This window comes from Aspergillus fumigatus, chromosome 1 (assembly GCF_000002655.1).
Source record: "Aspergillus fumigatus Af293 chromosome 1, whole genome shotgun sequence".
Lineage (NCBI taxonomy): Eukaryota > Fungi > Ascomycota > Eurotiomycetes > Eurotiales > Aspergillaceae > Aspergillus > Aspergillus fumigatus.
Genome location: NC_007194.1, coordinates 1350586 through 1374602, shown reverse-complemented (window position 1 = coordinate 1374602; position 24017 = coordinate 1350586). Strand labels below are relative to the sequence as shown.

The 24017-nt window shown below is 50.4% G+C and overlaps 8 protein-coding genes and 1 non-coding gene across 9 annotated transcripts; 7 read left to right on the top strand and 2 right to left on the bottom strand.

Annotated features, from left to right (window-relative positions):
- Window positions 1-141: 141 nt before the first annotated feature.
- mrd1 (RNA-binding ribosome biosynthesis protein MRD1) lies at window positions 142-3025 on the top strand (the record flags this gene model as incomplete). Its single annotated transcript, XM_745140.1, has 4 exons — window positions 142-369; window positions 483-1241; window positions 1477-1749; window positions 1808-3025. 4 exons carry the CDS (start codon window positions 142-144, stop codon window positions 3023-3025), a joined length of 2478 nt encoding a protein of 825 aa, XP_750233.1.
- Window positions 1303-1399, top strand: AFUA_1G04845. The gene has a single exon (XR_013344463.1). It is a non-coding gene; the product is annotated as an uncharacterized ncRNA (small nucleolar RNA).
- A 979-nt stretch (window positions 3026-4004) lies between the features above and the next one.
- Window positions 4005-6522, top strand: abaA (transcription factor AbaA; the record flags this gene model as incomplete). The annotated part of the gene is made up of 3 exons (XM_745139.1): window positions 4005-4446; window positions 4504-4680; window positions 4748-6522. 3 exons carry the CDS (start codon window positions 4005-4007, stop codon window positions 6520-6522), a joined length of 2394 nt encoding a protein of 797 aa, XP_750232.1.
- A 593-nt stretch (window positions 6523-7115) lies between these two features.
- On the top strand, window positions 7116-8760 carry AFUA_1G04820 (uncharacterized protein). The gene is made up of 4 exons (XM_077803822.1): window positions 7116-7332; window positions 7404-7590; window positions 7656-8443; window positions 8505-8760. Exons 1-4 carry the CDS (start codon window positions 7282-7284, stop codon window positions 8529-8531), a joined length of 1053 nt encoding a protein of 350 aa, XP_077659993.1. The 5' UTR covers window positions 7116-7281; the 3' UTR covers window positions 8532-8760.
- Window positions 8761-8819: 59 nt separating this feature from the next.
- Window positions 8820-9674, top strand: AFUA_1G04810 (uncharacterized protein; the record flags this gene model as incomplete). Its single annotated transcript, XM_745137.2, has 2 exons — window positions 8820-9043; window positions 9099-9674. The coding sequence occupies exons 1-2, from the start codon at window positions 8903-8905 to the stop codon at window positions 9672-9674; spliced, it is 717 nt and encodes a 238-aa protein (XP_750230.1). The 5' UTR covers window positions 8820-8902.
- Window positions 9675-10088: 414 nt separating this feature from the next.
- Window positions 10089-11779, bottom strand: AFUA_1G04800 (putative protein phosphatase PP1 regulatory subunit Sds22; the record flags this gene model as incomplete). The annotated part of the gene is made up of 7 exons (XM_745136.2): window positions 11375-11779; window positions 11225-11256; window positions 11096-11167; window positions 10741-11037; window positions 10616-10690; window positions 10165-10567; window positions 10089-10108 (listed from the first exon to the last, which is right to left on the bottom strand). The coding sequence occupies exons 1-7, from the start codon at window positions 11508-11510 to the stop codon at window positions 10089-10091; spliced, it is 1035 nt and encodes a 344-aa protein (XP_750229.2). The 5' UTR covers window positions 11511-11779.
- A 124-nt stretch (window positions 11780-11903) lies between these two features.
- Window positions 11904-15655, bottom strand: psrA (putative general stress response phosphoprotein phosphatase Psr1/2). Its single transcript, XM_745135.2, has 5 exons — window positions 14801-15655; window positions 13537-14708; window positions 13323-13472; window positions 13169-13267; window positions 11904-13104 (listed from the first exon to the last, which is right to left on the bottom strand). Exons 1-5 carry the CDS (start codon window positions 14898-14900, stop codon window positions 12892-12894), a joined length of 1734 nt encoding a protein of 577 aa, XP_750228.1. The 5' UTR covers window positions 14901-15655; the 3' UTR covers window positions 11904-12891.
- Window positions 15656-17980: 2325 nt separating this feature from the next.
- Window positions 17981-20599, top strand: pxa1 (putative peroxisomal ABC transporter (PXA1); the record flags this gene model as incomplete). The annotated part of the gene is made up of 1 exon (XM_745134.2): window positions 17981-20599. The coding sequence occupies one exon, from the start codon at window positions 17981-17983 to the stop codon at window positions 20468-20470; it is 2490 nt and encodes an 829-aa protein (XP_750227.1). The 3' UTR covers window positions 20471-20599.
- Window positions 20600-21059: 460 nt separating this feature from the next.
- On the top strand, window positions 21060-23959 carry AFUA_1G04770 (uncharacterized protein; the record flags this gene model as incomplete). Its single annotated transcript, XM_077803821.1, has 4 exons — window positions 21060-21517; window positions 21852-21928; window positions 21977-22130; window positions 22191-23959. The coding sequence occupies exons 1-4, from the start codon at window positions 21325-21327 to the stop codon at window positions 23957-23959; spliced, it is 2193 nt and encodes a 730-aa protein (XP_077659992.1). The 5' UTR covers window positions 21060-21324.
- Between the last annotated feature and the right edge of the window lie 58 nt (window positions 23960-24017).

Sequence of the window (24017 nt, the reverse complement as noted above, 5' to 3'; positions counted from 1 at the left end):
ACGACCACCGCGTTGATGATGTGCACGGGCCATGCCCACAACCTCCTCACCGCCTTTGCACTATAAGGAAGTATCAACCAAAAATTTTTCTGGGCTCCCACTTAATCATCTGTGGAAACTCTACTCCCATGAGACACAATCATGGAGAACACAAGAGTGTTCGTGTCTGGCCTTCCGCCGACATTTACGAATGATCAATTGAGGATGCATTTTTCAAGCCGCTTCCAGATCACAGACGCTCATGTACTTCCCAAGCGCAGGATTGGTTTCGTCGGCTTCAAAAGCTCCGAGGCAGCCCAACAAGCGGCTTCTTACTTCAATAAAACATATGTCAAGATGTCCAAGATCTCAGTAGAGATTGCTAAGCCGGTATGTCATTTTTTGCGAACAACCTTGATATTGGTTCTCATGTTCTTCTGTCATTTTCATCTTCACCCGCTGACTTGCTGCAAAGTTGGTCTTGAGACTGATTATAATGGTAGATTGACTCTGAGCCTGTGAAAAAGGCAGAGAAACACAGGAAAGGATCAACCTCAAATGACTCAACTGCAGGAAAAGCGCTCAAACGTAAACGGGACGGGGATAACACCCAGAAGGATCCCCAGTTACAAGAGTATCTTTCCGTAATAGAACGTCCCTCGAAGACTAAGACGTGGGCCAATGGTGATGACTTTCTCAACACAATTCAGAACCAGCCAGCAACAAGTGAACTGCGGGAAGAGCAGCGCGATGATACCAGTGAAAAAGTTGAGGAGCATTCTCACAAGCAGCGGAAGAAGCCAAGAGTAGATGATGTACCAAAGGCGGCCCATGATCGAGAACCTGAACCAATGGTCTTGGACAAGACTGAAGAAGAGCATGAGAGAGCAAATGCAGATGGTCAGGTTGAAGCTATTCCCCCCACACAAGAAGAGGCAGAGCCAGTGTCGGATGCCGATTGGCTTCGTTCGAAGACGAGTCGTCTTCTAGGTCTACTTGACGAGGACGAGCAGGCTGAGTTCGACTCTACAGCCCAGCGAAAACCCGATCCGTCGTCAGAGCCAGAGACTGTTTCGAAAGCCGGTGCTCAACACTCCGATGATGACAAGGCTGCTGTTGAGTCATCGGTCGAGGAAGAGGAGGTTGACACAAACATTGAACATATACGTCTTTCCTCGCGGTTATTTGTTCGAAATCTACCATACGACGCCAGTGAATCAGATTTGGAGCCCGTATTCTCCAAGTTTGGTAAAATTGAAGAGGTTCGTATTATCACTAAGATTAATCACTTCCTTCCACCGCCTCCTCCCGGTAGAGAGTTGCTCGAATGATGATCTTCCTGATAGGGACATCTGATGCAAAAAGCACATGATGCGAACAGGACAAGAGATTTTAGTAGATGCTTCTTGGATATCTGAAGAGCAACCTCCACTGAACATATCCTCTCCTTTGACACACAATAGACGACCCTTAACGAACTGTCGCTAATGGTTGCAGATTCACGTTGCCTTTGATACTCGGTCTACCACAAGCAAGGGATTCGCCTACGTTCAGTACATCGAACCCGATGCGGCCGTCCAGGCCTATAAAGAGTTGGATGGGAAGCACTTCCAAGGCCGCTTAATGCACATCTTGCCGGCTACTGCGAAGAAGACTTACAAAATCGACGAACATGAACTGTCAAAATTGCCCCTCAAGAAACAAAAACAAATCAAGCGAAAGCTGGAGGCTTCTTCGTCCACATTCAGCTGGAACTCGTTATACATGAATGTGAGTTTAGATTCGAGTAGTCGCTATATCTATGAGCCGGCTAACACGATATTTATAGACTGATGCAGTCATGTCTTCGGTGGCCGAGCGACTTGGTGTCTCCAAAGCTGATCTTTTAGATCCCACCTCGGCAGATGCCGCCGTGAAGCAAGCGCATGCTGAGACGCATGTCATTCAGGAAACCAAAGCCTACTTCACAGCAAACGGTGTCAATCTCGACGCCTTCAAGCAGCGGGAGCGAGGCAATACTGCCATATTAGTAAAGAACTTCTCGTATGGTGTTAAGGTTGACGACTTGAGAAAGTTATTCGAGCCATATGGCCAGATCACAAGACTACTAATGCCCCCAAGTGGTACAATAGCGATTGTTGAATTTGCTAGGCCAGACGAAGCGCAGAAAGCTTTCAAAGGCCTTGCATACCGCAAAGTGGGAGACTCTATCCTCTTTCTAGAAAAGGCACCTGCGAATCTCTTCGACGCGACAACTGCGCCGCAGACTTCTGTCCTCGAGACTAAGGCTGTATCTCAAGGCTTCTCGACAGCCGACACTTTCGCAGCTGAAGATGGGGACGAACCTGTGGTCACATCGACACTCTTCGTAAAGAATCTTAACTTTTCCACGACCAATGAAAGGTTCACAGAAGTTTTCAAGCCACTGGACGGCTTCGTTTCGGCCAGGATTAAAACCAAGCCTGATCCTAAACGACCTGGAAAGACACTTAGCATGGGCTTTGGCTTTGTCGACTTCAGGACGAAAGCTCAGGCACAGGCTGCTCTTGCTGCAATGGATGGCTACAAGCTCGATCAACATGAGTTGGTAGTAAGAGCGTCTAACAAGGCTATGGATGCTGCCGAGGAGAGAAGACGTGAGGATACAGCAAAGAAAATAGCGGCGCGTCGCACGAAAATCATCATCAAGAACTTACCATTCCAAGCAACCAAGAAAGATGTCAGGTCGCTTTTTGGAGCCTATGGGCAGCTACGCTCTGTGCGGGTTCCTAAGAAGTTTGACCGGTCTGCTCGTGGTTTCGGTTTTGCTGACTTCGTAAGCGCTCGCGAAGCGGAAAATGCCATGGACGCGCTCAAGAATACGCATCTCCTGGGTAGAAGATTGGTATTGGAATTCGCAAACGAGGAGGCCGTCGATCCAGAACAAGAGATCGAGCAGATCGAGAAAAAAGTAGGGGAGCAGCTGGACAGGGTCAAACTGCAAAAGCTCACAGGAACCGGGCGCAAAAAGTTCACTGTAGGGGCACAGGAGGACGAGGAGGCCTAAAAGCCCTTCTCCCTGTGTATAGGGACCATTACTGCAACGACGACTACATCTTTGATATCATCCCTTGCTTGAGCGGAAGTCGAGGCACGGAAGCAAGCAGGCCCGGCCGACACGTTCCTGTAGCCGTCAGTACGTACATACGCGTCCTGCAGAGCGTATCGAGCACCTCGTGCATCTTAATTGAGCCTCCTCTTTCCATCCCACTTACCTAGAAATCGCGAGTTACGTCCATCCTGGATTTTTCCCGCTTGTATATACGCCTAGCTTCCTTTTAACCTTGGGATACCTGCACGGCCGAAACGGAGGAGAGCTGTCTACCCTGCGTTCTGATTTACATTCCTCATGTCCTTATAGTAAAGAGCTTCGACATTCCTCAGTCATGTTGTCCAACGTCTTGCATTCTTCACTTTGCCACCTCCCAACTGGACCTGGCTCATTTGTGCCCGCTTGAATAGCGAGCGCCAGTTTCGAATGTGCGCAGCATCAAAATCCCCGAGCAGGTGCTCACTGGATCGTGCCCTATGTGATCGCCCCTTGCGTCCCCTTATTTTTTCCTCCTCCAACTCATGCTTCTTCCTCACTCCTGATTTGTTGCAGCAAGGCGGCCGCTGCCTTGCTCTCCTTGTCACCTTGTTTGGACGCGTGAAGTACAGGGCAAAAGCCCGCCTTGGACGACCGAGGGTGCTCTCGAAGGGCTACTGCCAAACAAGCAGCACGGTCGAGAAATGTAGATACTAGGGCTTTGATAACCCTCCCGGCGTCAAGGGAAAATGGTTCCCTATAAACATCTTGTTGTTCGCACCCACATTCTCTTTCCCAGGTTCTTACATTCTCTTCCCATCATCTGCGTTCTTGATCGCTGCTTGGTGACTGCTGCGTTCTTAGCCAGGCAGTAAGCATTTCGAGGGCCTCATCACACCCTTCTCTTTGGAATCTGTCATTCTTTCCCAAGAGCCCTTTGTGTTGGTGTCCACCCCCGATGGCTACTGACTGGCAGCCCGAGTGTATTGCGCCTCAGCATCAGTCAGGTTTGGAGAACATCGGACACCATACAGATCGAGCTCTCCAGAACACCTCGGGCAATGTACAGTCCTACTCAGACGCTATCCTTCACGGTGGGATGAGTGGTCGTGATGACCATCTACAGCATCTGGCGTATAAATATTCCCATGCCCCTGTGCATCCTCAACCCATGCAGACTGCTACCACTCTGCATCCTCACCACATCCTAAACGCTCGAGTTCAAGCAAAAAAGCTTCGACGTGTTCAATCACTCGGCCCGAATCATGCTGGAGCTCGTAGGGGAAGAAGCTACCTCAAGTCTCAAAAGTATTTGGAGTATCGGGCGCGGCCTCGGCGGGACACTGGCAAGGACGGGGAACCGGTCTGGTCTGATGAGCTTGAGGACGCTTTTCAGCAAGGTAACTGAAGACCTGCTATTGACATCGATTTGTACTGCATGTGGTAACACTATTTAGCGCTGGAGGCAAACCCACCAATGGGTAGAAGAAAGTGGTCTGAACGAGGAAAGTCGTATGGCCGAAACGAACTCATTGCAGAGTACATCTACAAGGTAACCGGCAAGAAGAGGACAAGAAAGCAAGTTTCAAGTCACCTGCAGGTTCTTGACTCCTTTCTCAAGGGCGACCCCGATTGTAAGGCCATTTGCCCGAAGCGCTCATTCTACCGTTCGACGAGTTGCATTAACATGACAACATTTAGGGGAGAGACTGGTCCGAGAGCAACCGGCAGACCGCTCAGGCAATCAACATCAGCCAGTCGGTCCAAAATGGAGAACTTCGCTGGACCATCCACTGCCCAGTCACTATGGTGGGCACATGCACGCGACATACCATGATCATCTAAGTCCGGTGCAGCCTTATGTTGGGGAACTTCCTCCTCCCCACTACACCCTGGGCTCGAACATGCATGAACGGAGTACCGATACGATCCATGGCTTCAATTTTGACATGTGGGTGAGCGCGCCTCAGCAGGCCAACCAGGGCGACAAAGCCTTCCATGTGTACACATGCCTTCAAGGAGACCAATACCACCCTGTCGCTCCCCCCATGCCGCTGGAGAATGTCAGGGACTGGCGAACTACGTTCCCTCATCTGAACTCTGTGATGGAGGAGCTGGACGGCCCATTGGACTGCGAGATCATTCTACTCGAAGCAAGCCTGAAGCTGATGAATGATTTTCCCCCGCCGGGTTCCAAGCTGGGAATTCAGTTGGATATAGACTTTGCGCCTCCTGGCATGACTGATGCCACGGTGCTCAGTCAAATGGACAATTGGACATGTAGCACATACATCTATGAAGATGGCAATCGGTTGTCGAAGGCCGATCACAACCTTGCTAGACCCCTGTCCACTAAAGTGAAACCCCCATTTGAGTCGTCGTGGTGGGCGAAACTGTTCACAGAACTCACACAGGACAAGCAAATGGCCGAAAAATCCGGACGGCATCAGAACGCAGATGACCATATCCGGCAGTTCTTCCGCTCTTTATCAGCAGTCCAAGAAATTCGAGCGATCTCTCAAAACTCGCGGCGAGTCTCTCAGGGCTCTGGTCATCCGGGCGACTGCAGCAAGAGGATGGCAATCTTACTGTGGAAGTTCCGGCAGACTCTACCTGACGAGGTCGGGCTGACAACATGGAGGAAGCTGATTCCTCCACCCGACCGAACCATGATGAATAGTCCGAAGCCGGCTACAGGAATTGATCTGCCCCCATTGTCTCTCGACTCGATTTTACTGAAACCGCAGCCCCCGAACGTGTATCAAAATCCTCAAGGGCACGACCTGTTGCATCAAAACGGGACTTCTCAACCGCATTGGCCTTTGTACCCGCCACCGCATGAGAGCATGTCCAATATGTATCATTCGACAGGCTCCTTCGATTTCTTGAACTCTGTCAGCAAAGCCGAAGATGGACTACCGGATAGAACTGCCGTCACTTCCATCCTGGATTCCTTCCCGGCCATGCCGCCGCAGGAGACTAGTCAGCCATCCAGTCTCAATGTCTCCAGCGGCGGACCTGTGATGCTCAATGTCCATGACATGTCCCTGTCGCACCATAACCTTGCAGGGTACGCCTTGAGCCACGACAACCACTATGTGCCCTCTCAGCAACACGGCGTTAGCGTTCACGACAGTAGCAATGTTTTGAACAATATCTTTGGTCCTGGGTCGCAGCCAATGGACGAAATCGGAAATAGCCAGAGCGCATGGGGCCCTCCGATTCCGTCCACGACCATTCCAAGCGACGTTGGCTCCAACCACTACACGCATCTTCCGTACCATCACCACGACCATCAGACGTCAGCATCCCGCGAGTCGCACCCACCCAACGGCTTCGAGGGCTTGATGGGACCGGATGATCTGATGGACAAGATCGTGGGCAGCATGCCCGACGATCCTGGCATGAATGGGGCAGGACCCGATCATGCCAGTGCCGCCTACGCAGATACCAATGCAACTGAGGCGGTCCAATGAAGGACTAAACTATATCTATTGGAAACTCTTTCTATTCTCAATGGTAATCATATTACCAAACGTGTGTTCAGATACCATTTTCGTTTCTTCTCTTTCCTCCCTTCCTCTACTTCGGTGTCTTTTATATTGAGATCTTAGCGCAGCATTGCTGTTGGGCTTGGGCCATTTTCTCCGGGGGCTGGTGTTCACTTTTTCGGAGTACTTAATATGTTTCCTCATTCTCTCTCTTATTCTCCTCCAAGTCCTTCGATGTATTATAATCTTTCTAGTAATAATGATAATGGTACCATGTCCTTTTGCTTCTACGTCTGATGTCAATCCCTCGAGCAAGTGGATGATTGAGGGGGAATCCTTCAATATCAGCCATCACTTTTTGCCGGAATACTATAGGTGAATTTTCTGGACTTGACGAACCACTGATAGATTATGGACACTCCAGAGCGACAGTCTAGCCAAAATGATAGATACGTGGTAAGTTGACCATTCTCCGTATCTCCTGGAGAGATTTTTTTGGCGGAATTCAGCCGCGCCGGCAGAAAGGAGGTATTTAGCCGGCATTAACCATCCCACTTGCCACGCACTTTAGCCTCAACCTCCTGTTTTGTTGATGGCTCATTGGCCTCTCCAGTGCAATTCCCCCTGCCGGGTTTATTCCAGATGGGGTTGGTATGGGGCTGCAAGTGGCCCGGACCAGATAAATTTGGAGATAATTATTGACCATGATGCGCGTGCCCTTTATCTGCTGCCCCTCCCCCTCCTATGGCTGATTGTGAAAAGAATAATATCCGCCAGCTGCCGCTCTTCTTTCCTGTAAGTCCTGCGTCTTCCTGCTATTGAGTGCCTGTAAGAGTTTCTTCTGAGAGTCTCCTTATCCGTCACAGGATCAAAATCGATTCAAATCTGCCGAATTTACTGTATTCACAATGACTACCCCATCCATCAAGCTCAACAGCGGTTATGACATGCCTCTCGTGGGCTTTGGCCTCTGGAAGGTCAACAAAGAGACTTGCGCCGACCAGATCTACCATGCCATCAAGGCTGGTTACCGTCTCTTCGACGGCGCCTGCGGTCAGTAGCCCCTCATATTCTATCTCCAGCGAAAAGGCAGAGCGACAGAGTCCTGACCATCGCAGATTACGGCAACGAGGTCGAGGCTGGCAAGGGTGTTGCCCGTGCCATTCAGGAAGGAATTGTGAAGCGTGAAGAGCTCTTCATTGTGTCCAAGCTCTGGAACAGCTTCCACGACGGTGACCGCGTCGAGCCCATCTGCCGCAAGCAGCTGGCCGACTGGGGCCTTGACTACTTCGACCTGTTCATTGTCCACTTCCCCATTGCGCTCAAGTATGTCGATCCTGCCGTCCGGTACCCTCCCGGGTGGTTGTCCGAGAACAACAAGCTGGAGTTCAGCAACGCCTCCATTCAGGAGACCTGGACCGCCATGGAATCGCTGGTCGACAAGAAGCTGGCCCGCAGCATTGGTGTCAGCAACTTCAGCGCTCAGTTGTTGATGGATCTGCTGCGCTACGCTCGTATCCGTCCTGCCACCCTCCAGATCGAGCACCACCCTTACCTCACCCAGGAGCGACTGGTCACCTATGCCCAGAAGGAGGGTATTGCCGTGACCGCGTACTCCTCGTTCGGTCCTCTGAGTTTCGTCGAGCTGGACCTGAAGGATGCTCACGAGACTCCCAAGCTGTTCGACCACGACGTTATCAAGGGTATCGCTCAGAAGCACGGCAGGACCCCTGCTCAGGTCCTGTTGCGCTGGGCTACGCAGCGCAACATTGCCGTCATCCCCAAGAGCAACGACCCCACTCGTCTGGCCCAGAACCTTGATGTCACCGGCTGGGATCTTGAGGCCAGTGAGATTGAGGCCATCAGCGCCCTGAACCGGAACCTCAGATTCAACGACCCTCTTGCTGTAAGTTCAGTCTAGCCGGCTTGATCCCATTTTAGATCACTGATTTGTTTTTCTCTTCTAGTACGGCTTCTATGCTCCCATATTCTAAACGACGGCTAGATTCCGGTGGTCTGAGTGGTACCGCAGCAATGCAGGCAGGAATAACTGCTCGGTCCGTTGGTGGATGATGATTGATGTCCTACGCTTAAAGTAAAATACCATAGTGTTTCCAGTATATAGTTATGACCTCGATGCATGCATTCGTGAATAGATCGCATGAAACCATACTCTATCAACCAATAGCATCATATTCTAGCCAGAGGAATTGTGGACGGCCGTACTCCGTAGAAATGCGGACTTGATACTCCATAGGTAGATCGGCTATCGGAGCGACAACATGCCGAGACAGCATCATCGGCCGCACCATCAGCGCTTCGACCTGAGATCATTGCATACTGCAGCATCAACTTCCTAAACATAATGCCCCCTCCTGCCGGGCGCCTCGCCTCGCAGGCAATCCACATCGTCGCAAACCCCTCCCCCATTTCCCTTGCCGAGAGCAAACTAATCCTCAGCGCTCTACAAAAATTCGGCGAAGTCGTCACTTTCCGAAACCTCAAGGTACGTCCTCTTCTACCCCCAACTTCGTTCTCCAATCTGACCAGGAACAAAATAGTACGACACAACAAACACCTCCAAAGCGCCTACGCGCCCTATCCTCGCCATCTTCGACTCCCCCGACGCCGCAAAGCAAGCCCTCTCCTCCTCCCCGCTAACCATCCGCCTCCCCAACACCGACCCTGACCACACCCACACCCATAACCATGACTCTCAGTTTGAGCCGTCAGCATCAAGAACCGGAAGACCAGACTCAAGATCCAAACCAAACTTCCTGAGATGCGAGATCCTGCCCTCCCGGCATAACCATGAGTCGGCGCTGCAGCGGAACCCCTTCCACGGGACCTTCCGCGTCTATGACTCGACGTACCAGTACCGGGATCTTGTGAAGACGGGGATCCCGCTGAAGGAACTGGCGGACGAGACGATGAGTCGGAAAAGGCATGAGCCGTTCCGCGTGAAAAGGCAGATGATGAAGGAGAATAAGCGGTTGGGGGCTACGTCGTTGATGAGGTTGTATCGGGAGGGGCTGGGGGAGAATATTCTAGAGAAGGGGAAGGAGGGGAATGTGCAAGAGGAAGCTGAGAGTGGGAATCGGGCAGAGGCTGGAGTGGATAGATTGGGGGAGAGATGAGTGGATGTGCGAGCACAGCTTCGTATCGACTTTAGGTCTCGACATGGTCAAAGAAGCATGCCGAGACTTCACCACACCACTGTGTTGCGCTTGCGCTGACTCAGGAGCGAGTCCGCTGGCAGTCACTGAGACGGCCAGAACGTGCATATCAGGTTCAGGGCCAGATGTTGCGGGCGAGGGACATACAGCATGAACCCATACAGCAAGTTGCAAGACAGATTTTGCAATACCTACGGATACGTTGGAAGAGTCAACCATTTGGCATTGACCATGATTGAATGTGTCATACATATTATTCCTACATATAGCAGTCCTATAGCTCCGGTCTCGAGATGCTTTAAAGGAATGTGAACAATCCCGCCCACAAATGCATTGTTATCATAATCATTATCAATGTATACCTTCCATACAACATCATCCAACCCGGACAAACGCTAGATATCGTCAGCAACCCATCCGAGAGCCCGACCAGCGAAGAAACTGAACTTACTCGCATCAATCTGCATGATTTGCGGCAGTGCCAACCGCACCTTGTTTCGATACACCGCCGGCCCCTTGGTTTGCAATGGGTTCCCTTCAAAATACACCGTCTGCAGCTTCTCTTTATCCCTCAACTCGCGCTCCACCTCCTCGAAACTCGACAATTCGTTGTTGGATGCCCACAGCTCTTCCAGGTTCTTCAGATGGGAGATGTGTTCCAGCTTCGAAATTTTATTGTTGGAGAAATCCAGGACGCGCAACGAGGTATTGGACTCGAGTCCACTGAGGTCGGTGATGGCGTTATGAGATAGGTAGAGCTCTTCGAGGTTCTTGAGCGAGGAGAGGCCAGTAATGCTGGTCAGACGATTCGACTGGATGGAGATGATGCGAAGGTTCGAGAGGGCGTCGAGGTTCTGAATTCAGTTAGCCTGGTCGGAATTCTGGCAAAGGAAGAGACGAACCTTCATTTCAGTAATCTTGTTCTTTCCAAGCCAGAGCTCCTCCAACGAGGCTAGAGTGTCAAGATTCTCGATTTCCTGCTGCATTCAGCCCAGTCCTTCTTCAAGTCCGCCTGGAATACACCCACCCTAATCCTGTTCGCTCCCAGCTCTAGATTCCGCAACTTTGTCAAGCCCTCCAACCCCTCAATCTTGGAAATTCTGTTCTGAACAAAATAAAGATCTGTCAGATTGACCAAATGCGAGATATTCTTGATGTGTTTGATCTTGTTGAAACTAAGATCTAGACTCGTCAGATCCCGGAACTCATCGAGACCCTTGACATGCGAAATAAGGTTATCGTAGAGGTCGAGTTCGAGCAGCGTAGGCGCAATTTCGGAGGGGAAGTCGATGCGAGTAATCTGGTTCTGTCGGAGGCATATTCTCTACGTGCATCATACCGTTAGCCTCGTAAGACGCATGAGCTGCTGCGGGTCAACACACCTGGAGCTTGTGGAATCGTTCTAGTCGCAAAGCTGGAATTGAAGCGATGCGACAATGTACGAGGTCGATTTCCTAGGATACTATGAGCCTTGAGTCCCCAAAAACGGCCCTGGCGCAGACGAAACATACTTGCGTCTCTGGATCCTCACCCTCGAGTAGATCTGCAATAATTCAATTAGCCACTCGATATTCTCCTAAAATACGCTGACAGTCAAGCATCAGTCCGCGACATAGTTGCAGCCAATACTCCGATGCATCATGACAAGGAAATTGACCTACCCTCATCAGCCTCAATCTCCTCAACCGGCGGTGCATCAGAATCCGAGTAATTTGGATCCTCCACGGCCTCTGGATTTGTGATCGTAGCCTTAGGCTCAACTCTCAGATTCCCATCCCAGCCTTTACTATCTTTCATCGTTGCAAAGTGTTGTGAAGCTTAGGCAAAAGAAATTTTTCGATTGATGGTTCCGAGGAACGCGTTTAACGGAGTGCGGGGAGCTCTTCTACGTAAGAGGGGCAAAACCGGGTAGGTGAACACGTTTATAAAGAGTCTAGATGTGATTCGTGGGGCGCAGTTTTTTGAGTGTTGAGATGGCTGAAATCACATTAAAATGAGAGAAGCTCTGTATCATGAACATGAAAATCTTCGGTACTATAGTGGTGGCTTGCAGGTGGTGATGATTATTCTCCGCTAGTCATCACTGGGCGGTGTTTTGCCTGTCCGCCTTGTGCTATAGAATGAGCAAGGGGCAATCCGCACGCATTTATGTCCACTGGTATTAGGAGAAATGGATGCAATAAACTAATCCTGAAAATGATATTCGCAATTACTTTCTCTATGTCTTCTTTAGGTGTCGTCATCGCGACATGATTCAAGCTGTATTCGGGTAAGAGCTTTTATATACAGCACATGTGCCGGAGCCAAGTGGTACATATACATTAAAAGGTCACAATTTCTGCGCCAAGTGTAGAATCAACGGTATGCTTTGCGAAATGCCAGGGACAGTGACCTGCACACTGGGACCTTTATGGAGATGCCGCTCCTTAGGCAGAGTTCCAAGAAATGAATCAGGGCTGAAGAATGACAAGAGGACGCTGGCGTTGAAGGGGTAATCACAAAACACAAAGAAAGGTATCGACGGACTGGACAGCGACGTTGCGCTCGAGGAACTTTGGCGATGGGAATGAAGCATGAGGATTTGAGGCAGAGGGAATGCTGATAACAGAACAGCGTGTATATGAGACTTGGTCTTTGGCTACAAGCCAAGATAGACGCCCGCTTGATGCAAGATAGTCTCATACAGCAACAGATCAATGAAAAAGAGCAAGGGAGTAGGCGAACGAAACTAGGGGTGGGGCATATGGTATGTGCTCGCTTGGAGTGCAGAAGAAAAGGAGACGTGATCGGAGAGGATGCTGCAACAAAGAAACAGGTGGGTGATGAATGGGTAAGACTCAGTCTAGAAAATCACAAACTGGCGGAACCAAAAAAAGGCTGGTCCCACACGTCTATATGGGTCACAGGAACGGAGAATAGAAGAAGGGGTAGGGGCAAAACGTCAGAAGAAGCGATTATGGTAGATTCAAACATAACCTGTGACGCTCGCAGAGTCTGATTAAAGATGCTTGCACTTTTCACCTCCTGATCTTGGTAGTGCGTGAACGACGAAGACGCGTCTCCGCATGTCCCGAACAGTCGACATCGGTTCTAGGGGAGCCGTTCTTTTGCAATCACATAAATGATCGAGAGTGTAGCTCGATGGGGGAAATGCCGGGAACAGTTAAAGTTACAGAGATTACATCGTAACATCGAGGACCAGACTGACGTCTTTTACTTGTGCGCCGGCAAGGTCTTCGAGGACAGGAATCAAGTCGAGAAGCTCGTTATCGTGGGCGTCAGAGAACCAGCTGCTGATCGGTATCGCGTGTTGAGGGTGGAAAATGTATGAGGTTGGAGAATTATCGATGATAATCGTTTCTCGAAGGTCACGGCCAACCTGTGAGAGGTCCTATAGTAAAGATATCAATGGCTTGCTCTCATCGTGACCTTCGCTGCAGAAGGAGGCTACTGACCTTGACATAATTGCCTTGATGGTTATAGCAACTGTCTCTGAAGAGCCTGTGGTGAACAACATTGTGGATGTCAAGTTGATCGAGTAGAGGATCGCCGTACTTTCGTCCAAATCAGAGATAGTCCATATAATGCTATTGGGATGGGCGAGCTCACCTTAGAAACAGAGGCAGTGAAGACAACCACCTCGTATAATTCTCCAACACGCTTCATGAATTGATCGACCCCAGGTCGTTTGATCACGTAGATGTTGTGGTACTGCCCTTCGATCTCTACGGGAATTGTGAAATCGGCACGCTCGAGAACCTGGGGGGGTATGTCAGAGACATGTAGCTCTTTACATGAAAGGGCTTAGAGGCTGGCGAGTTACCTTGAAGCTACTGTGGACCAGCGTCTCATCCAAGTCGAGAACCAGGCATTTCCGGTTCCGCAAATGTGGCAAGGGAGGGGGTAGAAGCCATTGCTGGGGTCTCTCTGGAGTCGCGATCTGTATTTGTTTTCCCATAGGAACTTGCGGAGGCGGAGGAGGAGGAATCTTGGCTGGCAGAGTAGTTTCTTCTTCATGCGATGACTTTACATCGTTATGCTCGACTGCAGACGAAGTTGGTTGCGCTTCGGTAGAGGTTGAGCTGTCCTCAATAGCGGGCAGTGGCAGTGACCCCATAGGCTCCTCCGGTTTGATCTCGAGATCGTTCGCCTTCTCTGTCTCAGTTGCGACTATGACTGGGATTTGAGCATTTTGAGGGGCGCCAGTGCGAGTAGTATCAACTTGGCCATACTGTGAGGCTGGTTCGTGGCTGGACTCGACTTTATCAGACGAGGAAAGGTTGGCATCGAGCTGAGCGCCTTCCTCGGAGGTCCTGGCAGGTTTCTCCTCCTCCCTGGAAGGTTGATGTGAAGTCACAGTCAAGTTCGGCTTCTCTTCTCCAAAGAGCTTTGCTTCTTCAGATTCCGTCCGGTTCGAATGATTGGCATTGAGATCGGCTTTCTCCGGTGTAGGCTGGGTCGCAGGGGCTGAGGGTCGCCTGGTAGTCTTCTTCGGCGGAATCGCAGAGTCGTCCGGGTCGACACCAGATGACGAGCAGCAACTTAGAAAGGCAAACAGCCTGAGCGTGACCTTGGGCTTGGTTTCTGGTTTAGGGTTGTCCCGCGCCTCAGAATCAGTCGCTGTCTTTTGCTCATCGGTACCAGTTGGCCCCTGAGATGGTCGCCAAGATCTCTTGCTACTCCCTCTACTTCTGTCCCTCCGCCCCTTCAAGATGCTTCTTCTCGAACCTCGTAGAGTGTTTTCCGAATCATCATGCGCAGCATCCTGTCTATTGTCTAACGTCGATTGACCATCCGCCTTGGACGATGAACGCGATTGACTTGGGACCAGCAAATGTTGCTGCTTGGACGGGTCGTTCGTATTTGTCGGGGCATTCGGGCCAAGAGCCTGAGTCGATGGAACTGGCGCAGAAGCAGGCTCAGTAGGCTCTACCGGTTTGGGCTGAGGAGAGGCATCTGAGTCTTTGGAATTGTCCTGAAGCGACGATCCAGGACCTAGTCAGAGCAGCGTTAGCAGGTCTTGTGATGGGTCCGCGACGATCCGCAGTGATGGAATATGACAGCAGTAACAAATAGATTGGTCTTACCTGAGTCGGTGTTGCCCGCGTTGGCAGGCATCGGCACTTCTCCTGTGGGCTTACTGGATGTGTTGGGCGGAGAACCTCGCTCGGAGCTCCCTCCGAGCATCAGGAGGCTAGCAGAGCGAGATTCACGGAATCAGCAATACCGGAATTCAAAAGGCGTAGAAGATATAACGGCGATGTGTTAATGTCGAAACACACACTTGATGACCACCAGGGTTCCGCCGAGAGGGGACAACGGCGCTCGAGAGGTGTAAAGTCACAGCCTCCTGGATCGAGTAGTTGGAAAGGTAAAGTGCTTAGCTTCCAGGTCGGGACTACCGCCTTAAATGAGGCTAGTGTACAGCACTACTAAGAAAAGGTCGTGGCAAAAAGAGTTGCGAGTCGCCAAACCACTCGATCCACCCTCTGGACTCAGAAAACCACGCAACCGGCGATATGAAGGAAGAGAGAAACGCGCTCCAGGTTCAATGTGGGATGGTATGATAGGATGGAGGTCGATGGATGATGGATGAAATTCAACCTCATGAATGAAGCCGGGGAAGTCACGTGGCAACACCAAACCAGGGTCGTGTTAGGGGAAGAAGCGACAGAGGCCCGCAAAATGAAGAGGTACCACTCGACTGCGCGGCGGCTGTAGGTTGGCTGATTTCGGGAATCTGCTTAAAGTGGCTAAGATAGGCTGTCCATTTGGTCAGGCAGGTCAGGAAGAAAACAAGATGATTTATTCGGACCGAGAAGTAATTGGATTTGCGGCAATGGATTTCCTCTTTAGTAGGTGGGTTTGTGCGCTTAATAGCTCAATTATGACCTTAGTAGACATGTTACTCAATAATATGTTACAATGGCATGAAATAAAAGATGTTAACTAGTAGGATTGGCCCAAAACATAGCCCATAATGGGAATGTTCGGAGGGATGGCTGTATTTTAGCTCCTTGACTGGCTAGCCAACCTCTGTCCCCCGGCGGGAGGAAAGGGGAAAGACTGGGAGGAGAACGTGCGAGGAGGAGCCCAAGAGAGGGGAATATTTGGGAAGAGGGTGCCGTGCACCTACTCTGTACTTTGTCTGCGATGGGGAGGAACAGAAGGGAAAATACAAGCTGCATTGGTCTGGACTCTCGATCTTTGAGAGAATGCATTGATGCACTGATGCAGGGCTGCAGATTACTATTTATTGCCCACTATACGGAGTACCATCTGAGCCAATCATATTGGTATCAGATCAAGCGGGAAGATGGATCAACTTATCCTGTAAATCTGTAATGCGTCTTTACGCACGATTTCCGTCATGTAAACCAGCTAGGTAGAGTTGGGTTGCAGTCCTCGCGTAGCTCAGTGGGAAGTATCTTATAAATTGGGTAGGACACAAATGTTACCATGTCTCATTGCTTTTTTGCCATTGTCTATGGCGAGTCCCGCGCAAAGATGTTTCCCGTCTCTTTTTGCCTTCTTTTTATCCACCTACGAGGTTCTTTATTCTGCCATGAAAGTGACCCACCGATGCCCCTCTTCAAAGACCTTAATAATACCGTGGTGTCCTTAGACGGGCTGATTTTCTAGGTAGTATTGATGAATTTACTCGGTCAATAGTCGACAATGTCTGGAGACGATTATGTAGCTTCACAGTCGTCAATATCAGTTCTATCTACGGAGGAATATTAAATCATACTACGTATTTTCGCGTTTAAAGTATTGATTTGTATTTCCACATTGTTGTCCCACCCCTCACCCAAGTGCCGCATTCTTTTTGTCTCTCATGACCAAGTCATGGAGCATTTCCTCCCTACTCCACACTGTCACAAACCGCGTAGTATTACAAACGCGCATATTCAGACACAGAGATAAATCAAGTGTGACTGACAGGGACATCTCCTGGAGGCCACTATTAAATTGAGTCAACCACTGGCAAAAGGCAGCTTGGATAGTGGAGATCATGAAGAATAGTATCGTCTACTCCGTAGATGTCCTGAGGTTTTGATTTGACGTTTCCTCCCAAGATCCTTGCCCATCATCTCCACCTTACTTCTCCATAGTCTATAACCAGGCGCCAAATGCTCGCTTTGGAATGGACAGTTTCCTAGTCCGCGACAGAGACCTGACTGATCCCTGCCATCTTGTCTTTTACTGGAGTACTCTGAGTAGGTCTGTTTTGATCAGTGATTTTTCGGTGGATTGTTTATCGGCATTTTCAGAATCCTCAATTCCGATTCTTTGTTCTTCTGTTTAGTCCTACCCTCGTCAGTAATGGTGGTGGGACTATTTGGGCGCACAGCACTTCGCCATGTGTCCCATGTTTTCATTTGTCTTTGCTACAGATTAATCCGATATGGGCTTTAGGCAATCATCACTGAAGATTAGAGGGAGCTTCCTTCTTCTTGCAACACCCGACTGACTATTCTTAGAAGCTGGAATGGACCCATTAACTGAGTGGGCCCCTCCAGTTCTAACAGATCACTGTGTGATGGAGTCTGCGGAGAGACAGAGCACTGTAGAAGATGGTCTCGTTCTTGAGATGATCCAAGGCTTGAGGGATGTAATTAGTCTGCTGAACATTCGGGGAACCCAGCTTCGAAGATTGAAACCGATTTACAAGAAGCTGTATACAGATGGGCCCGGTTGGTCCACTGATAGATAGCCTTGGGTCTCCTAGCAGACATAATCTATGAAATTGCAGGGCAACTTCGCCTCCCATCGTGATATTCGACTGTCCCTAAGATTAGCTACTATCAAACTATACAAAAACCTAAATGCTAAATGCCAATCGCCAAATGATGTCAACAGCTAACAAGAGGAAAAATCCGGGGGATCCGCACGTGAGGCCAGCTGTGGAACTGCCACTCCACATTCTTTGGCCCGAGGTCTTCACATGCAGATGGAAGCCCGCCCTACTTAGCACCAAACTGCTGACAACAGCGTCAACCAGCGAGACTACTACTGTCCATTTCATATCATCATATTCAACTGGAACGATTCGTTGAAGAGAACCATTTTCTCTGACGTCTCTGACTTCGACATTAATGAAATCTGTCTCTCTTACTACATCATCAAGCGCGTCTAAACTGTAGGCCTTCCCTTCATGGCCTGCGACGCCTTGGTATAGGCATGTTGGCTCGGGCAAAGGAAATCCGACCGACGAGGAACGATACCGATACAACAGGAGGGGGGGGTACGCTATTTCAGACACGATGGCCGCTCAGTCAACACTCCGAGCCCGAGAAGACCCTCTCGTTGCGCTGTACACTCATTACGTCAATCTTATCCGGACTCGAGTCAAGCAGTCATCGAAGACTTCCAGATTAATTGCGACGTTAGCACTTCTATTCTCGATCATAGGAAGTGGATATGGAGGATATAACTGGTATCAGCGAAAGGCGAAGGAGCGTGCGCAGGGGAGAAGGTTACTGCGTCGGAATTCTGGGATCAGAGGCAAGGATGGATCTCGTACGATTTATGTGCCGTACAAGGACTCGATGACCTCAAAGGTCAGGATCCATCCGACGAAGCCTACGACATTCGATGCACACAGGAGGCTGTTCCTGAACCCACCAGCGTCAGCTCGGGGAAATGACGAGGAATCAGGCTCAATGATCCCTCCACCAACCACAAAGCCAGGACTGAATCTGGCATTTCTACATCAGTTTCTTAGTCTGTGGAGTATCATGGTTCCTCGGTGGAGTAGCAAAGAGACGGGGCTCCTGGTCGGCCATGGTGTATTCCTACTATTAAGAACGTACTTATCGCTACTGATCGCGAGGCTGGACGGTGCAATTGTCCGAGACCTTGTTGCAGGTAAGGGGCGAGCCTTCGTGTGGGGTCTCGTAAAGTGGTGCGGTATCGGTACCCTCGCTTCTTATACCAACGCCATGATCAAGTTCCTGCAGTCGAAAGTCTCTATCGCTTTTAGGACACGCCTCACGAGGTACATCCACGATCTCTACGTCGCGGACAACAACTACTACAAACTGTTGAACTTGGATGGTGGTATCGGTCAAGGAGCAGACCAGTTCATCACGCAGGATCTCACACTCTTCTGCTCGGCCGCTGCAGCACTTTACTCTACTATGGGAAAGCCACTAGTGGATTTGTTCGTCTTCAACTATCAGCTGTACTGCTCCCTAGGGCCTTTGGCTCTTAGTGGCATCCTCACTGGTTATTTCAGCACCGCAGTGATACTTCGCAAGTTGTCTCCGCCTTTTGGAAAACTCAAGGCTGTCGAGGGCAAAAAAGAAGGAGACTTCCGAGGTCTGCATTCCAGGTTGCTTGCCAATGCCGAGGAAATCTCATTCTATGGTGGTGCAGATATCGAGCGAGTATTTCTCCTTCGGAGCTTCAAAGATCTGCAACGGTGGATGGAAGGCATCTATAGCCTCAAGATCCGCTACAACATGCTTGAGGACGTAATCCTCAAATACGCCTGGTCGGCTTTTGGATATCTAATCACGTCTTTGCCGGTCTTCCTTCCGGCGTGGGGAGGTGCAGGGGGTGCTTTGGAGCTGGCAAATGCCTACGAAGAGACTGGTCGCGAACGGGGCCGCATGAAGGAGTTCATCACAAACAAGCGTCTGATGCTTTCGTTGGCTGATGCTGGTGGTCGCATGATGTACAGCATCAAGGATATTTCGGAGTTGGCCGGCTACACCTCACGGGTCTATACTCTCATCTCCGCACTTCACCGAGTCCATGCAAATGCCTACTATCCTCCACGTGGCTCTCATGCGGAACTGTACTCTCTAGCAGATGCACAGGGTACCATTCACAACGGATTCGACGGTGTGCGGCTGGAACAAGTGCCAATTGTCGCTCCGGCTCTCCATCCTCGAGGCGGAGACGAGTTGATTGAATCGCTGTCCTTTATCGTGCATTCCGGTGAGCATCTTCTTATTTCAGGCCCAAATGGAGTAGGCAAGTCGGCGATTGCTCGGATTGTCGCGGGTCTGTGGCCTGTCTACCGTGGCCTTGTCAGCCGGCCCCGAGGATTCGGGCTTGACGGCATCATGTTCCTCCCTCAGCGGCCCTATCTCAGCGTGGGGACTTTGCGAGATCAAGTTATTTACCCTCACACCGAGATTGACATGCGCGAGGCTGGGAGAACAGATGCTGAACTTCAGAAGATCTTGGAAGATGCTCGTTTGGGATACCTGCCTGCCCGTGAAGGTGGCTGGAATGCTCGCAAAGAGTGGAAGGACGTCCTCAGCGGTGGTGAGAAGCAACGCATGGCCATGGCTAGACTATTCTATCACGAGCCTCGCTATGCGTTCCTTGATGAAGGAACCTCGGCAGTTTCCTCCGACGTCGAGGGCGTGCTGTACCAACAGGCCAAGGACAGAGGTATTACTCTGATCACGATTTCGACACGCGCGTCCTTGAAGAAGTATCACACCTTTAGTCTCACACTAGGTCTAGGCGCCGAAGGGGAACAGTGGGAGTTTGAGAAGATTGGCACCGAGAAGGAGAAGCTGGGCGTTGAGAAGGAGATCCAAGAGCTTCGCAAGCGGTTGGACAAGATCGACGAGTGGAAGCGACGCCGTGAAGAGATTGACAAGGAGCTGCATAAGGTCTGGGCCGAGGAGGGAGAGCTTGCACCTCCACCGTACGAACTGGGGAACGAAGAAGCCGTGGCTGAAGTATCAAATGAAGCAACGGAAGAGGCCCACGTCGACAAGACACAGGAATAGATCGTTATTGCAAGAGATACTATGCGGGTAGCGTATTCAGGTTACCGGTTATAAGGAGCTTACTATTGTATCTACATGTGGATCTAGACTCGTCAAAGTCCGACAATATAGACGTGTGCTACCTGTGTCCTGGACATTACCAAAGAAAAGAACCCTGATTGTGGATTGACTCGATACTTCCTCCTAAGCGGGTACAGAAGAGGGAGCATGGCATGCACCGTAGATATGAGTCTCAAGAGATATAGGTTTCTAAGTTGTTTTGCATTGAGACGTATAGACAGGCCTTCGAAATTAAGCTACTTAAATGCAGATCAGACTGATTAGACCATTGTGCTGGTAGGTGGTTTGACACGTCATGTATAAAGCGCGACGCCCCTCCCTGATTTTCGCTTGTTGATATACCTCCAAAGATAGCTGAATACCGTTTCCACGAAGTATACGGAGTACTACCTTACCTTACAATAACAAGAGAGTATTGTACAGTTGTACTGTTCTGTTAATACTTCCCCAAAGTTCATCTCTCTAGGCAATAGTCCGCAATCGAGCGGCCCGCCTCACGCTATTGGACGAACGTCTGTGTTGAAATCCTCAAGTACAACCAAACTTCTGTCAAGCTCTAATACACCAGCAGTTGACCGAGCTCCCAGGCACTGCACACTAGGGGGGGAAACAAGTAATGTCATACCATCTTTTACTATTTTGGAAGATTGCATAGAAAAGCGAAGTGCAGAGACACCTCATTTCTATCTCTCCCAACATGTCAAGGTCATCTTCTTAGCTCCTGCTTCCCGCAACTTAACCTCTGGACCATCTAAATTATTTCCTTGGGCCTATCTATAATTCCATCGGCAGTCATGTCAGTTTCTCAACACTCGCAAACCTCAGAAGAGGATGCAGAAACAATCACTATTCCTATTGATCGGTCGTTTAGTGATGGCGATCCGTCTACTTGGCCTACAGAGCCCCGGTTCGGGATGCCGGATGATACATGGTATCGGGAGAAGCTGGCCATCATGTGGCTGAAGGAGACGGGGGCTTATGAAGAGGGTACGTTACTGACTTCGAACTTTTGATTTGCATTATTATTCTCATCAAGTGGTTGGATTTGGTCTGTATTGCGCTCGAAAGTTTTGTGTTGTCTGCTTCTGGCGTTACAGGAGTACTTGTCCGAGTATTCTGCTTCCTATGATCATTTCGTGAACTACAGTTTGTATCAACGTTTGTGTAATTTCTTTGCCTGATTGGACGGGTCGCGAGCGGACGGTTTGGATTCATTGTACGAATCTCGTCAACACTAGCGGCCATTCGCGAAGTGTCTCCTTCCTGTCCTTTGTGCTTCATATCAAATGAGTCCAAAAAGTTTTACTAACCATGACCCAAGGAACAAACTATGTCATAGACAGTCTGCCAGAAGGCTATGCGGTCTTTGACAGGCCGCGTTGGACAAATCCAGACATCGTAAGTACTGCTACTGAACTGTGGGACTTATATACTGACCGACCACAGCGTGACCGATTTCTCTGGGGACATCCACTTGGGCAGTACTTCCCCTCTACAATCCAGTTCTTTCCACACTTCCTATACCTGATGAAGGGTGGGAAGGAACCGTGCCCTTGCATTCTTTGCGAGAAATTGGCAAAGAAGAACCAGCGCATCAAAGGTTGTTTCCCCGCCGTGTTACTCGCTCGCAAGTATGGTCAGAACTGACAATGTCTTCTAGATGGCCTGCCCGCAAGAGGTCCAGGGAGACCAACCGGGTCGCTCAGTACTCCTGGTTCCGCTAGACCTTCAAGACCGCCAGGCAGACCACCTGGCCGACCTTCTGGAAGGCCGCTCGGTCGGCTCGGGCGGCCGCCCGGTAGACCACCGTTGAACCCTATTGTTGACCGGGAAGGGACGCCAGACGTTTTCAAGATGGCCATAGTGAAACTCAAGGACAGGGGTGAAATAGATGAGCCCATCTCAGAACCTTTAAGTATGGACTGGAAGTCCGAAAGACCTGGCCTGGGGGAGTATCTGCAAAAACTAAGAATGCAACCTTCCTATGTTCCTCGCGCTGGTGAAATTGTCCTCTGGGTTCCTAATTTCGAGGGCGAGTTGGCCTGGAACCCAGAACACGCACGCGTCGAGATGTACGACCCGACCGTCGATCGGTTCATAGGCGTTCCTGAGTGGCGAGCAGGCATCGTCGGCCAGGTCCCAGAGGAAGACACGGTGCTGCAGGATATAGTCGAGACGGCTAATAAGGAATGGGAAGTGAATTATTCTGGATTCCGTGTTGAAACGTTCCCCGATCCCAACAGCGCGGACAAGAGCTACTCACTGCAGTACAAGTACGTTCACCTGAAATGCATCAAGCCATTCAATGGGTACGAGCTCTTTTTGCAGAATATGCCCCGGGACGAACTGCACCCTTCAATCGAGTACGCCATGACCGTCATGTCATCATTCAGCCTACTTGAAAAATTCCATTTTCGAGGAAGGTGGCCGAATGCGTCCATCTACTGTATGGGCATATTCATTGGGGCGGAACTCCTCATTGTAGGAGATGCCGTCCGCTTGAAACCGGTGGGCTATTCGCTCAGTAGCGGCCAAAAAGCAGTTACGGACGTCATGGTGATCGACGAGATCCGGCTCGATCTGATCCAATGCGTTGATGACATCAAATCAGACCAGCTCGCAGAGAGATATCAGGTGCGCCTTGGAGGCAAAGTCTACACGAACAACCGCCAGCGAGCGGTGATAGACAACTCGATGCAACCGCCCAAACCCCTATCTCCCGAAGAAGTTCTCAGCGTCTTCCAGTACATCGGCATGAGCGGGTACGGGGACTGGTATAGTCTCAACGGTGGTAAGACGGTAGACATCTCCCAGGGGATGGTCATCGGCCGGTGCTATGAACCCGATGCCATGCGGCTGCTGTTCGGTAGTCTCTCGCTGGGCCGGGATCTGCACGGCGTGCTGAGTGGACGACAATACTCTCGGCAAGCGGATGAGCGTATCCCGGAAGGCAAAGACTGGTTCTGGGGCGACTTCCGAACGCAGACCCTGGCGGTCGAGACGCTGAACGGCGAAGACGTCGGCCATTACAGTGAAATCCGCGATGTGAAGATGTGGCGGGCCAATCTGAAGGTCATCGAGGGCAGAGCCACTGCAGCTGATCTCAGAGAGGCCAAGATTCCCGGCGAGCTCGGACGACCGAGCCACAAGTCACGATCGGCGTTTGCGGAGGTGCGCAAGACGAGCAAGCTGGTGAGCACTGGTCTAGGGGCGGTTATCACGGATGTGAGCAACAATTCCAGCTCGGCGGACGAGAGCAATGCCCAGACTCGGATGAACACTGAAGACGAAGGGGAGGAAGAATCGCCCGAGGATGAGGAGGATTTTACGTTGCGTTTGGAGGACCTACGAGGAGGGACTGAGGAGACAGAAGGTGGAGACTACGTGCCTGGGAACGATGGGCATACGGCAAAGCGGCCAAAAACATGATTTCAGAGGCTAGATACCCATGCTTCCACTTTTTTGATTGATAGTTTGAAATAGAAAG